Source organism: Anguilla rostrata, chromosome 5 (genome assembly GCF_018555375.3).
Source record: "Anguilla rostrata isolate EN2019 chromosome 5, ASM1855537v3, whole genome shotgun sequence".
NCBI lineage: Eukaryota > Metazoa > Chordata > Actinopteri > Anguilliformes > Anguillidae > Anguilla > Anguilla rostrata.
The window spans coordinates 58591765-58607239 of record NC_057937.1 but is presented as its reverse complement, the minus strand read 5'-3'; the positions used below and the strand labels follow the sequence as shown (position 1 = coordinate 58607239).

Below are 15475 nucleotides of genomic sequence, written 5' to 3'. Positions count from 1 at the left end.
TCAAAGTGCAGACTCAGAGCTTTTATTAGAGGGTATTCTTATACATTGTGGTTTCACCATGTAGTAATTACAGCACTTTCTATACGTAGTCCCCCATTTCAGTGTTTTAGACAAATTAACATAATGTCAAACAAGAGTCGTGTTTTGTATTTGGTTGCATATCCTTTGCATACCATGACTTCCTGATGTCTGTGACCTATCAACATCATCAGAGTCTGGATATCTTGTTGTCAGGTTGTCCTACAAGCGACACAAAAACTCTTTGCATTTGACTGGATCTTTATGGGAATTGGGGGGTGGGACAAGATTCAGCTGTAAATTATGCCGATACAGTATGGAACACATTTCTTGGCTAAATGGCTTTAAGTCATCAAGGGTCCAAGGTATTTTATTTCTGAAATAAAACAAGAGCCGCAGACCCCGTAGACACAAGACAAACCGATATCATAAAATCTCCACCACATTTCACAGTAGGTATGAAGTCTTTTTTTGACATAAATGTCCTTCATCTCATGCCAAAGAGCTCGGTTTTGGCCTCAGTTGATACCAACCAGTTCCCTTAAAGGACAGCAGCGAACTTCCCAGTGAACAATTTTGTGGTGGAAAAATTTGGTGTCTAGTTCAGGTGAAATCCCGGCCACATTTGGTCCAAAAATGATAGTTTTCCAGTCCGCTTGGACATTGACAGGCTATACCAAGCTAAAAATATACGGTATATTGGGGGATAACCTGCAGTTAATTTATGTTAAAACGTCTCATTCCAGATTTCCACCCATCCAGATGTCTACATTTTGGCTTTTGCTCATATACAGTACTGTTACGGTCGCCCTCAACACCCGCAAACATAAGCGATGCCGACACCAAGGTTTCCCAATAATAACCAATACCTTCATTATTAGAACACCATACGAAATAACTGTAAAACATAAAAGGTGAACTCCAGACACGGCCGTGGTCCAGCGGCGGGGAGAAAATAAAGCCCCCCTCCCGAGAAGCCGACTGCTGGCTTCCTTTTATGGGCACCGCCACAGGTGCTTCCAATTATCTGAAACAAGAAACCACAGGCCTCTAAACGGCCAGCGCCCCCACCTGACGCGGAGGGGCGTAACAAGTACACAAATACATACACACACACACACACACACGCAGTCACACACACAGACACACATCAGGAGCACCACAACGATTACAGCTGCACCTCTAATCCAGGATGCTTAGCCAGCACAGCAGTAAAATATGGCCTGAAATGGATTCCCCAGGGGGAAGTGGAGGACTGCGATGTAGGCTGCCAAACTCTTCTTCCTCATGCTCTGGATGAACAGGCATGCGCTTGCCTGGTAGCGACCAGAGGAACTCCCTATCTTATGTCCCTGAGTGCCTGTGGTCCAACACCAAAACATTCCGGAATGTTAATTACATATGCATAAATACACCCAATATTATACATGCTACACCTAGTACTACAATCGGAATAAAAATCTTGAGGAATAATAAGTTTTGGTCATTATTTGAATTTTTTATGATGACTCTGCACATACGGTTGATGACACAGTTCCTGGAGTGGATCACTGTGTAAGTTCCCACATCATCTAATGTCATATTCAGCAATGTAAGAGTATTACTCTCCCTTTCCATCCTGCTCTTGTACTTTGGTTCACACTTAAAATCACCCGTGTCCACAGAGCACAGTGGCACTTCGGGGAATGCACCCTCCTTAGAGAAGATCACCTTCACTGGTTCTTGGGGTAAACTGAGGCTGAAAGGCATCCCTAGGTCAAGACTGACTGGCGTGAAGTTCCCAAAATCTGAGGACAGAAGACATAATAAAAAACACAGACATTTTCACAGCCCAAATATTAATCCCAAAAGCAGTCCAGTAACACTAATTACACGTGTTTATCAATCATACTTACACAGCATCAAATTTCAAAATTTGTGGCTGCAAAAAAATAAATAGCGATCATTAAAGAGTACATTACCTTTAAGTTCAAGAACGACCCAAGATGCATTTGGGTTCAAATCAGTGGAGCACTGGTAGACTCCTGAGTCACACAAACCCGTGACACTCAAGGACAAAGAGAAGTTGCCTTTTTGGATTCTTTCGGAAGACACGGATGCCCTTCCCTCGTACTTTGGGCCATAGGTGACCTCGTCCGAGCTGTGCTTCAGGACCAGTTCATCTCTTTTCCACTGGACAAAGGATTCCTTCGGTGTCTCTTTGTTAATATGACCGTAGCAGGGCAAAGTGACCGGGTCGCCAACAGGAACAGAGAGATGATTTGGAATGGGGGGCTCTGTGAGTGAGAGAGAGAGAGAAAGGGAGAGAGAGAGAGAGAGAGAGAGAGAGAAAGGGAGAGAGAGAGAGAGAGAGAGAGAGAAGAGAGAGAGAGAGAGAGAAAGGGAGAGAGAGAGAGAGAGAGAGAGAGAGAGAGAGATTATTAATAATAATATTAATAATAATAATAATAATAATAATAATGATAATAATATTTGATGACTACCTATTTTCAACTTCCATCCACTGTATTTTCTACTATTTACTGTAGTATGTTTTCAAATTAATTTTTAGCTTTTCAATGTTTAAACGCTTGCTTTGGCAATATGTACAGTGTTACGTCATGCCAATAAAGCCATATGAATTTGAATTTGAATAAGAGAGAGAAAGAGAGCGAGAGAAGAACAGAGAGAGTGACAGAGAAAGAAAAAGTGAGAGAGACAGGTGGGGGTGTGTAGAGGGGAGGACAAAACAATAGAGGGAGAGGGAGAAAAATACAGAACAGAAACATTAGTCTGCTCCCTCCACATCAACGGTGAACTCAATGAGATTAAAGGTAGGGAGGATTTAGCTGATTTTAGCTAAAGCTGTTCCAACAGCTAACTTCATTTACTCATTTTTTTTGTTTTGTTTTCTTGTGTTCTCTACACAGACTCTTTCAGTCAAAACTTTAAAACAAAAACTATAGCCGACTTACCCAAAACATAGAGTCTCACATCGTTAAGACCCTTTTCATTGGGACCCTTGTTCCACACGCATTCGTACAAGTCCTCATCGCGGAACGTAACGGAGCTGATGTTGATAGAGAAATCACCCTGCCGAATCCTCGCTGTGGGGAAGGTGACTCTTCCCTGAAAGCCAACGTCCACGCTGTGAACCCTGCGGGAGTAGTGAGCCACTTTCCTCCCGTCGGACGTCCGCCACAGGACGTCCAGCTGGGCCTCAGGGGTCCCCCTGAACGCCGACCCATCGCAGGGTAAAGTGACAGAGGCCCCAAACTCCCCTTTGACAATGGAAGGTGACACTGCATGTGAAACTGACAGAATGGCTGAGAGAGAGAGAGAGAGAGAGATGACATATAGAATTCATTAGGAAATCATTGTGTAAAAGTATGGGAAAATTTTACAGTATATATATATATGTGTGTGTGTGAGTGTGTGTGTGCGTGTGCGTGTGAGTGTGTGTGTGTGTGAGCGCGTGAGTGCATGTGTGAGTGTGTGTGTGTGTGTGCGTGTGTGCGTGCGAGTGTGTGTGAGTGTGCGTGTGCGTGCGTGCGAGTGTGTGTGAGTGTGCGTGTGAGTGTGTGTACGCGTGCGCGTGTGCCTGTGAGTGTGTGCGTGCGTGCAAGCGAGTGTGTGTGTGTGAGTGTGTGTGTGCGTGTGCGTGTGAGTGTGTGTGTGTGTGAGCGCGTGAGTGCATGTGTGAGTGTGTGTGTGTGTGTGCGTGTGTGCGTGCGAGTGTGTGTGAGTGTGCGTGTGCGTGCGTGCGAGTGTGTGTGAGTGTGCGTGTGAGTGTGTGTACGCGTGCGCGTGTGCCTGTGAGTGTGTGCGTGCGTGCAAGCGAGTGTGTGTGTGTGAGTGTGCGTGCGTGTGTGTGAGTGTGTGTGTGAGTGTGTGTGCGTGTGCGCGTGAGTGTGTGTGGGTGTGTGTGTGTGTGTGTGAGTGTGTGTGTGTGTGTGTCAGTATTAATATGGGGAAAATCCTGAAGACGGGCAATCAATCGCAGATTGGGTGACTAATTTCAATGTTGGGTAAAAGCTGGCAGTTTCATGGCCTGTCAGGCCCAAAACACCGTGTTGACTTTACAGTGCTGTCTCCATTTAATTTGCATCCTCTGTGTGTGTGTGTGTGTGTAAAGTGATGAATAAAGTTATATAGCTTAATATTTTATATAAGCATAGCAACAACAAAAAAGCTTTTAAACACTGTTTAAAATTATGTCATTATTTCAAATTAATGAATATATTCATTTGTTAATACATGTGGAATATTTTAGAATATAGAGGATAGAAACCCATTCAACATTTTATATTTTCACCCAACACAGAGGTACGCCATAAAAACAGTTCCTATAATTTAAATTAATTTACAATTCCACGAATGACATGCATCAACAATAACGCACCTTTTGGGTGAAAAACAGTTCAGCAATCTAAATCGGAGGATTTATCACGACCAACTTACCCAGCAGCAAGGCTATGCTAAATGAAGCATCCATGCCCACAACACACGGCAGGCATCTGAAAATATCATTACATTACATTACATTACAGGCATTTAGCAGACGCTCTTATCCAGAGCGACGTACAACAAGTGCATAGGTTTCAAGATGTAGAGGCGCAAAAGAAACACTAGAGTGAAGTAAGGATCGTAGTGCCAGAAGTGACCACATCGATCAGGACTCCAACCCTGTAGAGTAAGCTTGTTCAGCAGCAAGAATCAAACAGGTTTAGCTTTAGACGGAATACAGAAACCGGCAACCGTACTAAATTACCGTTTTTTATACCGTGTAGGCTACTGTAGGGTGACGAACATTTCAATTATGTTCACTTAAAAGAGTTTTATTCGCGTTTTTTTCAGTTACACATATTCAGGCTGAGTTCGCCTGCGGGTATTCACCGGCTAATCGCTTTGCATTGTTTTCCACAAAGTTACGAATTAGGCTAAACATAAATTATTTTGTTAACCTTCCGTTCAGTTCGCACTTTTATATCTAGTCCACATAGAGGCCTATATAAAATACCGTTTCTTGGTAACTCAGGAGTCAGGACGCCTTCGTGTACGATTTGGAGAGGTAAAATCTGAACATAGGTTTTCAATGTATATCCCATTATTGTTACATAATAAATTTAGACAGCAATTATTCACGTGTATTACACAGGCCTACTTGCAATCTTGCTTGACCACTCTGCGCTGATATAGAAGGGTACAGTACTTACGCGGCGATTTGGTTAATGTTGGATTCAGATGTCCCTTCACATTTTACGAGAGCAAAAATCACGCTCTTCAATCCACTCAGCTATAACTGTCCAAAACTTAAATAAATAGGCTATATTAGCTATTAACGGCGATGTGTTTTTCTTTCCCGAATTAGTGTTGTCGACTTGCACTTAACACTTTCATTTTACTTTCGCTTAGCCCTACGTGAACCGTAGCAGCGCAATACGTCGATACGGGGCGACATAGCTCAGGAGGTAAGACCGATTGTCTGGCAGTCGGAGGGTTGCCGGTTCAAACCCCGCCCTGGGCGTGTCGAAGTGTCCTTGATTAAGACACCTAACCCCTAACTGCTCTGGCGAATGAGAGGCATCAATTGTAAAGCGCTTTGGATAAAAGCACTATATAAATGCAGTCCATTTACGTCGAAACGCTGTGTTACCGTGACGCCCAAGCCTGGGACATTATAACATTGACTGCGCACGGACTTCGCTGCCACGGTAGTCAACCTTGCAGTCGCCAGCGCTTTCCTGTCCTTCAACTTTCTCGTCTACGTTTCCGGCATTTTAAATACATATAGCAACTGGAGCCCATAACATTTTAACCGCAACCGTAGCGTTAAAACTATATGTTTCGAAATGTACTTGGCCATGAAACAAAAATAAACAAACAAATAAATAGATAAATCCAGGAACACACGGAAGAGACATTCCAGCCCTGCTGAAAATTCCACCTAAGACCAGCTGGGATTCTAAACTGGTTTTAACTGTGTTTGCGACACTTCCAGCCGGCCATAGCTGGTTTGTGCCCCGCTGGAACATCTGGCCGACCGGCTAAAAGTGTCGAAAACACAGCTTAAACCAGCTTGACCGGTTTAGGATGGTTCAAGCACGGGGACAAAATCTCCGACTTCCTCTGAGTGTGAATTAGAGGAATCTGGAGAAAGTAAATGGCCTATGGCTGAATAAAAGACATAACTTTGGTTTGAATATTGGTTTGGGATGAGTGGTGGCGGGGTACCTCTACAACAAGTGCACCAGAATAGGGCATATAAAACAACACAGATAAGGAGCTCTGTTATCCTCAAAAAATGCTCAGAGAAAGTTATTTTAAAAATAAGTGATTTTATTTCCTATAAACAAGAGCCAAAGATCCAGCAGAAACAAAACAAACCAATATCATAAAATCTCCATCACATTTCACTGTAGGCACAATGTCTTCAATGTTCTTCATCTGAGGCCGAAGAGCTTGGTTTTGGTCTTAGTTCACCACAGCAGTTCACACAAAGTGCACCAGAAGAACTTCACAGTGAACATTTTTGTGGTGAAAATTTGTTGAAAAATTTGGCGTCTAGTTCAGCTGAAAATCCGGCTACATTTGGTCCAAAAATGACAGTTATCTTGTCTACTTGGTTAGGCTATATCAAGGTAAAATCTTTGGCATATTGGGGTTAACCTGTAGCTAATTTAGGTCAAAACTTCTCAACGTAGATTTCCACCCCTCTTGATGTCTACAATTTGGCTTTTGCTCCCTGGGTTTTGCTCATATACAGTACACAAATACACACACACACACACAAATATATACACACACACACACACACACACACACACATCAGGGGCACCACAACGATTACAGCTGCAGCTCAAATCCAGGACGCTTAGCCAGCACAGCAGTAAAGTAAGACCTGAAATGTCTGTTACAAGAGCTGAACCTTTCCTCTCAAGCTTCCACTCAACACATGCCTCTTGCAACAAAGCACCAATGTTCTTTCTGTGTCTCGTTAAATACTCTCATCTGTAAAACATGACTTTTCATTGACCAATCAGTAGAAACATAATACAATAATTGCCATAAAAGACATTTGTCTTTGTCACTGATGTGCTGTATGCTGGTTACCGTGTTCCAGCGTAGCCATCTTCTGTCTGAAATCGCCGTTTTCAACAATGATGAACAAGCCCATGTCCATGCAAATAAAATAGCCTAGCGCTTTGATTATTGTCAATCCATCCATCCATCCATCCATTTTCTAAGCCACTTATTCCTGTTCACGGTCAAAGGTGGTGGTGGTGGGGGTGCTGGTGTGGGGTGCTGGAGCCCATCCCAACATTCACTGGGTGAGAGGCAGGAATACACCCTGGACAGGTCGCTAATCCATTGCAGGGCACATACACCATTCACTCACACACACACAGGTACGAGCATTTTAGACTGTCCAATTAACCTAGCCGGCATGTCTTCGGGGGAAACCAGAGTATCCGGAGGAAACCCACGCAGACACGGGGGAGAACATGCAAACTCCACACAGAAAGGCCCAGACCGGGATCCAAACACAGGACCTTCTGGTTATTGTAGAATTATAGAATTGTGGGTGAGTAGTTGAAGTAGTTGCGACCACTGGCGACTCCTTTGCTAAAGTTGACTGTTTTTCACTCCGTTTCCACTCCATGTCACCATTCGTAATGGTTTTTTTTTTTAGATTTCCAGCTCCGTTTATCTCAAAATTTGAATCGTACGGGGGTTCTTGAATTGACACAGCCATATCTTAGAATCTTGGATTGTTGAGTTAGTCATTACACAACCACTGAATCATCTTCTGTATTGTTTTCTGACAGTGGTATACATGTTGGATGGGGATCTTCCTCCGTTCCTGACAAAATTTTGATGGAGCCTGGAGACTGAGATTGTCAACACTTCTGCTGTCAGTCAACAATTTCTTGGCTGATTCTAAGTTATTCATTTTGTATTGTGAGGGGTCTATGCTCCTCTACGGGCGCCAAAGAAAGAGTGTTTCCAATGATGGATTTTTGTCTTCACATTTTGAATTATTCTGTTTTTCTTTAGTACACGATATACTACATATCCTACTGGAATAATCAGGATCCATAAATATTTTAGATTATTATTTGGACTTGTTATGTAGACTCTGTATGCATGGATGATGACACAGTTCCTGGCGTGGATCACTGCATATGTTCCCACATCATCTAATGTCATGTTCAGCATAGTAAGAGTACTACTCTTCCTCTCCATCCTGCTCTTGTATATTGGTTCACATTCAAAACCATCTGTGTCCACAGAACACAGTGGCTCTCTGGGGAGTGCACCCTCCTTAGAGAAGACCACTTTCACTGGTTCTCTGGGTAAACTGAAATTGAAATGCATCCCAAGGCTGAGATTGACTGGTTTGTAGTGCCGATAATCTGTGGATAGAAAACATATCAATAAAGACACAAACTTTTTCACAGCCCAAATATTAATCCCAAAAGCAGTCCCATAATATTAATTACTCGTGTTTGTCAATCATACTTACACAGCATCAAATTAAAAAAACCTTGCATCAAAAGTAGTTAAATAGCAAGTTTTAAAGCAGGGAATCCCTAATCTTATCCAGAAAGGGCCGGTGTGGGTACACGCTTTGGATCCAACCGAGCAGTTACACACCTGATTCTACTAATCAACCACTAGCATCTTTTCTAAGGACCTCGATTAGCAGAACCAGGTGCGGTACTGCTTGGTTGGAATAAAAGCCTGCACCCACACCACTCCTTTCTGGATAAGGTTGAGGACCATGACTTTAAAGGATATATTAAATTAATTGGCTAAAAAAAGGCTCTCTCCCTCTCCACCTCAGCTAATGTGAGGTGAGCATTTTGGTGCAAAATGGCTGCCGTGCATCACCCAGGTGGGTGCTACAAATCAGTGGTGGATGAGGTGAGTTCCCACTCATTACTGTAAAGCACTTTAAGCGTTCGGGAAAAGTGCTATATAAATGCAATGATTCATTAATTCACTCATTCATTCACTCAGTCATTCATACATTACCTTTAAGTTCAAGAATGACGGAAGTTACATTTTGATTCTGGTCAGTGGAGCACTGGTAGACTCCTGAGTCACGCAAACCCGTGACATTCAAGGACAAAGAGAAGTTGCCTTGGATCCAGTCAGAAGACACGGATGCCCTTCCCTTGTACTTTGGGCCATAGGTGACCTCACCCAAGCCGTACTTCAGGACCAGTTCATCTCCTCTTTTCCACTGGACAAAGGATTCCTCTGGCGCCTCTTTGTTAATCTGACCGTAGCAGGGCAATGTGACCGAATCGCCAACAGGAACAGAGACAGACTTTGGAATGGGGGGGCCTGTGAGAGAGAGAGGGAAAGGGAGAGAGAGAGAGAGAGAGAGAGAGAGAGAGAGCGAGAGAAGAACAGAGAGTGACAGAGAAAGAAAAAGTGAGAGAGACAGGTGGGGGTGTGTAGAGGGGAGGACAAAAATACAGAGGGAGAGGGAGAAAAATACAGAACAGAAACATTAGTCTGCTCCCTCCACATCAACGGTGAACTCAATGAGATTAAACGTAGGGAGGATTTAGCTGATTTTAGCTAAAGCTGTTCCAACAGCTAACTTCATTTACTCATTTTTTTGTTTTGTTTGCTTGTGCTCTCTACACGGACTCTTTCAGTCAAAACTTTAAAGCAAAAACTATAGCCAACTTACCCAAAACGTAGAGTCTCACATCGTTAAGACCCTTTTCATTGGGACCCTTGTTCCACACGCACTCGTAAGAGTACTCATCGCGGAACGTAACGGAGCTGATGTTGATAGAGAAATCACCCTGCCGAATCCTCTCTGTGGGGAACGTGACTCTCCCCTCAAAGTGAATGCCTACGCTATGATCCCCACGAGAGTAGCGAGCCACTTTCTTCCCTTCCGGCGTCTGCCACAGGACGTCCAGCTGGGCCTCAGGGGTCCCTCTGTATGCCGACCCATCACAGGGTAAAGTGACAGAGGCCCCAAACTCCCCTTTAACAACGGAAAGCGAGGACACTGCACGTGAAACTGACAGAACGGCTGAGAGAGAGAGAGAGAGAGAGAGAGATGACATATAGAATTCATTAGGAAATCAGGACTCCCGTTGTGTAAAAGTGTGGAAAAAATTTACAATATATATATGTGTGTGTGTGTGTGTGTGTGTGTGTGTGTGTGTGTGTGTGTGCGTGTGTGTGCGTGCATGCGTGCGTGTGTGCGAGCGTGCGTGTGAGAGAGAGAGTGTGTGTGTGTGTGTGTGTGTGTGTGTGTAAAGTGATGAATAAAGTGATATAGCTTAATATTTTATATATGCATAGCAACAACAAAAAAGCTTTTAAACGCTGTTTAAAATTATGTCATTATTTCAAATTAATGAATATATTAATTTGTTAATACATGTGGAATATTTTAGAATATAGAGGATAGAAACCCATTCAACATTTTATATTTTCACCCAACACAGAGGTACGCCATAAAAACAGTTCCTATAATTTAAATTAATTTACAATTCCACGAATGACATGCATCAACAATAACGCACCTTTTGGGTGAAAAACAGTTCAGCAATCTAAGTCGGAGGATTTATCACGACCAACTTACCCAGCAGCAAGGCCATGCTAAATGAAGCATCCATGCCCACAACACACGGCAGGCATCTGAAAATATCAAACAGGTTTAGCTTTAGACGGAATACAGAAACCGGCAACCGTACTAAATTACCGTTTTTTATACCGTGTAGGCTACTGTAGCGTAACGAACATTTCAATTATGTTCACTTAAAAGAGTTTTATTCTCGTTTTATGACGTTTTTTTCAGTTACACATATTCAGGCTGAGTTCGCCTGCGGGTATTCACCGGCTAATCCCTCTGCATTGTTTTCCACAAAGTTACGAATTAGGCTAAACATAAATTATTTGGTTAACTTTCCGTTCAGTTCGCACTTTTATATCTAGTCCACATAGGCCTATATAAAATACCGTTTCTTGGTAACTCAGGAGTCAGGACGCCTTCGTGTACGATTTGGAGAGGTAAAATCTGAACATAAGTTTTCAATGTATATCCCATTATTGTTACATAATACATTTAGACCGCAATTATTCACGTGTATTACACAGGCCTACTTGCAATCTTGCTTGACCACTCTGCGCTGATATAAAAAGGTAGGACGTACAATACTTACGCGGCGATTTGGTTAATGTTGGATTCAGATGTCCCTTCACATTTTACGAGAGCAAAAATCACGCTCTTCAATCCACTCAGCTATAACTGTTCAAAACTTAAATAAATAGGCTATATTAGCTATTAACGGCGATGTGTTTTTCTTTCCCGAATTAGTGTTGTCGACTTGCACTTAACACTTTCATTTTACTTTCGGTTAGCCCTACGTGAACCATAGCAGCGCAATACGTCGAAACGCTGTGTTACCGTGACGCCCAAGCCTGGGACATTATAACATTGACTGCGCACGGACTTCGCTGCCACGGTAGTCAACCTTGCAGTCGCCAGCGCTTTCCTGTCCTTCAACTTTCTCGTCTACGTTTCCGGCATTTTAAATACATATAGCAACTGGAGCCCATAACATCTTAACCGCAACCGTAGGGTTAAAACTATATGTTTCGAAATGTACTTGGCCATGAAACAAAAATAAACAAACAAATAAATAGATAAATAAATAAATCCAGGAACACACGGAAGAGACATTCCAGCCCTGCTGAAAATTCCACCTAAAACCAGCTGGGATTCTAAACTGGTTTAAACTGTGTTTGCGACACTTCCAGCCGGCCATACCTGGTCTGTGCCCCGCTGGAACATCTGGCCGACCGGCTAAAAGTGTCGAAAACACAGCTTAAACCAGCTTGACCGGTTTAGGATGGTTCAAGCATGGGGACAAAATCTCCAACTGCCTCTGAGTGTGAGTTAGAGGAATCTGGAGAAAGTAAATGGCCTATGGCTGAATAAAAGACATAACTTTGGTTTGAATATTGGTTTGGGATGAGTGGTGGCGGGGTAACTCTACAACAAGTGCACCAGAATAGGGCATATAAAATAACACAGATAAGGAGCTCTGTTATCCTCAAAAAATGCTCAGAGAAAGTTATTTTAAAAATAAGTGATTTTATTTCCTATAAACAAGAGCCAAAGATCCAGCAGACACAAAACAAACCCATATCATAAAATCTCCATCACATTTCACTGTAGGCACAATGTCTTCAATGTTCTTCATCTGAGGCCGAAGAGCTTGGTTTTGGTCTTAGTTCACCACAGCAGTTCACACAAAGTGCACCAGAAGAACTTCACAGTGAACATTTTTGTGGTGAAAATTTGTTGAAAAATTTGGCGTCTAGTTGAGCTGAAAATCCGGCTACATTTGGTCCAAAAATGACAGTTATCATGTCTACTTGGTTAGGCTATATCAAGATAAAATCTTTGGCATATTGGGGTTAACCTGTAGCTAATTTAGGTCAAAACTTCTCAACGTAGGTTTCCACCCCTCTTGATGTCTACAATTTGGCTTTTGCTCCCTGGGTTTTGCTCATATACAGTACAAAAATACACACACACACACACAAATATATACACACACACACACACACACACATCAGGGGCACCACAACGATTACAGCTGCAGCTCAAATCCAGGACGCTTAGCCAGCACAGCAGTAAAGTAAGACCTGAAATGTCTGTTACAAGAGCTGAACCTTTCCTCTCAAGCTTCCACTCAACACATGCCTCTTGCAACAAAGCACCAATGTTCTTTCGGTGTCTCATTAAATACTCTCATCTGTAAAACATGACTTTTCATTGACCAATCAGTAGAAACATAATACAGTAATTGCCATAAAAGACATTTGTCTTTGTCACTGATGTGCTGTATGCTGGTTACCGTGTTCCAGCGTAGCCATCTTCTGTCTGAAATCGCCGTTTTCAACAATGATGAACAAGCCCATGTCCATGCAAATAAAATAGCCTAGCGCTTTGATTATTGTCAATCCATCCATCCATCCATCCATTTTCTAAGCCACTTATTCCTGTTCACGGTCAAAGGTGGTGGTGGTGGTGGTGTGGGTGCTGGTGTGGGGTGCTGGAGCCCATCCCAACATTCACTGGGTGAGAGGCAGGAATACACCCTGGACAGGTCGCTAATCCATTGCAGGGCACACACACCATTCACTCACTCACACACAGGTACGAGCATTTTAGAGTATCCAGTTAACCTAGCCAGCATGTCTTCGGAGGAAACCAGAGTATCCGGAGGAAACCCACGCAGACACGGGGGAGAACATGCAAACTCCACACAGAAAGGCCCAGACCGGGATCCAAACACAGGACCTTCTGGGTATTGTAGAATTATAGAATTGTGGGTGAGTAGTTGAAGTAGTTGCGACCACTGGCGACTCCTTTGCTAAAGTTGACTGTTTTTCACTCCGTTTCCACTCCATGTCACCATTCGTAATGTTTTTTTTTTTTTTTTTAGATTTCCAGCTCCGTTTATCTCAAAATTTGAATCGTACTGGGGTTCTTGAATTGACACAGCCATATCTTAGAATCTTGGATTGCTGAGTTAATCATTACACAACCACTGAATCATCTTCTGTATTGTTTTCTGACAGTGGTATACATGTTGGATGGGGATCTTCCTCCGTTCTGCGGTCAGTTAACAATTTATTGGCTGATTCTAAGGTATCCACTTCGTGTTGCGAGGGGTCTACGCTCCTCTGCTGGGGACTCAAGAAAGAGGTTTTCCAATGACATATTTTTTTCTTCACATTTTGAATTCTTTTGTTTTTTTTGTTTTTCGCACAATATACTACACCAACTGCAACTGTACCAATCACCATCAGTAACGAGAGGCATACATATATTAGATTATTATTGTTATTATTATTTGAACTTGTTATGAAGACTCTGTATGCATGGATGATGACACAGTTACTGGCGTGAATCACTACGTAAGTTCCCACATCATTTGATGTCATGTTCAGCATTGTAAGAGTACTATTCTTCCTCTCCATCCTGCTGCTGTACTTTGGATCACATTTAAAATCACCCGTGTCCCCAGAACACAGTAGCTCTTTGGGGAGTGCACCCTCCTTAGAGAAGACCACCTTCACTGATTCTCTGGGTAAACTGAGGTTGAAATGCATCCCAAGGGTGAGATTGACTTGCTTGTAGTGCCGATAATCTGTGGATAGAAAACATATCAATAAAGAAACAGACCATTTCACAGCCCAAATATTAATCCTCTAAGCAGTCCCATAATTTTAATTACTCGTGGTTATCAATCATACTTACACAGTATCAAATTGAAAAAACCTTGCATCAAAAGTAGTTAAATAGCAAGCTTTAAAGCAGCGAGTCCCTAATCTTATCCAGAAAGGGTTGGTGTGGGTACACGCTTTGGATCCAACCTAACAGTTACACACCTGATTCTACTAATCAACCACTACCACATCAACCAGGTATGGTACTGCTTGGTTGCAAAGCCTGCACCCCACAGCTTTAGAGGATACCTTACCTTTAAGTTCGAGAACGACGGAAGTTACATTTTGATTCTGGTCCGTGGAGCACTGGTAGACTCCTGAGTCGCACACACCCGTGACACTCAAGGACAAAGAGAAGTTGCCTTTTTGGATTCTTTCGGAAGACACGGATGCCCTTCCCTCGTACTTTGGGCCATAGGTGACCTCATCCGAGCCGTACTTCAGGACCAGTTCATCTCTTTTCCACTCAACAAAGGATTCCTCTGGCGCCTGTTTGTTAATCTGACCGTAGCAGGGCAATGTGACCGGGTCGCCAACAGGAACAGAGACAGACTTTGGAATGGGGGGGCCTGTGAGAGAGAGAGGGAAAGGGAGAGAGAGAGAGAGAGAGAGAGAGAGAGAGAGAGAGAGAGCGAGAGAAGAACAGAGAGAGTGACAGAGAAAGAAAAAGTGAGAGAGACAGGTGGGGGTGTGTAGAGGGGAGGACAAAAATACAGAGGGAGAGGGAGAAAAATACAGAACAGAAACATTAGTCTGCTCCCTCCACATCAACGGTGAACTCAATGAGATTAAAGGTAGGGAGGATTTAGCTGATTTTAGTTAAAGCTGTTCCAACAGCTAACTTCATTTACTCATTTTTTTGTTTTGTTTGCTTGTGCTCTCTACACGGACTCTTTCAGTCAAAACTTGAAAGCAAAAACTATAGCCGACTTACTCAAAACGTAGAGAATCACATCCTTAAGACCCCTTTCATCGGGACCCTTCCACACGCACTCGTAAGAGTCCTCATCGCGGAACGTAACGGAGCTGATGTCGATAGAGAAATCACCCTGCCGAATCCTCTCTGTGGGGAACGTGACTCTCCCCTCAAAGTGAATGCCTACGCTATGATCCCCACGAGAGTAGCGAGCCACTTTCTTCCTTCCCGGGGTCTGCCACAGGACGTCCAGCTGGGCCTCAGGGGTCCCTCTGTATG

The 15475-nt window shown here is 43.1% G+C and overlaps 2 protein-coding genes across 5 annotated transcripts in view; both read right to left on the bottom strand.

The window, feature by feature from the left end:
• LOC135255781 (matrix remodeling-associated protein 8-like) lies at positions 1–11513 on the bottom strand. Of its 4 annotated transcripts, none has more exons than XM_064337398.1 (5): positions 11199–11505; positions 10619–10674; positions 2973–3323; positions 1980–2294; positions 1–1805 (listed from the first exon to the last, which is right to left on the bottom strand). In XM_064337398.1, the coding sequence occupies exons 2-5, from the start codon at positions 10650–10652 to the stop codon at positions 1414–1416; spliced, it is 1092 nt and encodes a 363-aa protein (XP_064193468.1). In that variant the 5' UTR covers positions 10653–10674; positions 11199–11505; the 3' UTR covers positions 1–1413. The 4 variants fall into 4 exon arrangements, with proteins under 4 accessions (XP_064193468.1, XP_064193467.1, XP_064193465.1 ...); XM_064337397.1 differs by lacking the exons at positions 10619–10674; positions 11199–11505 and adding exons at positions 4459–4514; positions 5214–5567; XM_064337395.1 differs by lacking the exons at positions 1–1805; positions 1980–2294; positions 2973–3323 and adding exons at positions 6316–8414; positions 9037–9351; positions 9707–10060 and having other exon boundaries at positions 11190–11513.
• Positions 11514–13041: 1528 nt separating this feature from the next.
• Positions 13042–15475, bottom strand: part of LOC135256181 (N-lysine methyltransferase setd6-like) — a 7508-nt gene continuing 5074 nt past the window's right edge. The window contains exons 10-12 of the mRNA XM_064338025.1: positions 15215–15468; positions 14535–14597; positions 13042–13100 (exon numbers count right to left, since the gene is read on the bottom strand). Coding sequence (XP_064194095.1) covers positions 13042–13100; positions 14535–14597; positions 15215–15468 — 376 coding nt within the window. The remainder of the gene's footprint in view (positions 13101–14534; positions 14598–15214; positions 15469–15475) is intronic.

What these genes read in the sequence shown, in the direction of transcription:
- LOC135255781 (XM_064337395.1), bottom strand. Translation starts at nt 10,652, where the DNA reads ATGGATGCTTCATTTAGCATGGCCTTGCTGCTGG. An exon ending in TAGCATGGCCTTGCTGCTGG is followed by an intron (nt 10,061 to 10,618) that starts GTAAGTTGGTCG and finishes TCTCTCTCTCAG; the next exon opens with CCGTTCTGTCAGTTTCACGT. An exon ending in CGTCATTCTTGAACTTAAAG is followed by an intron (nt 8,415 to 9,036) that starts GTAATGTATGAA and finishes TTCTATCCACAG; the next exon opens with ATTATCGGCACTACAAACCA.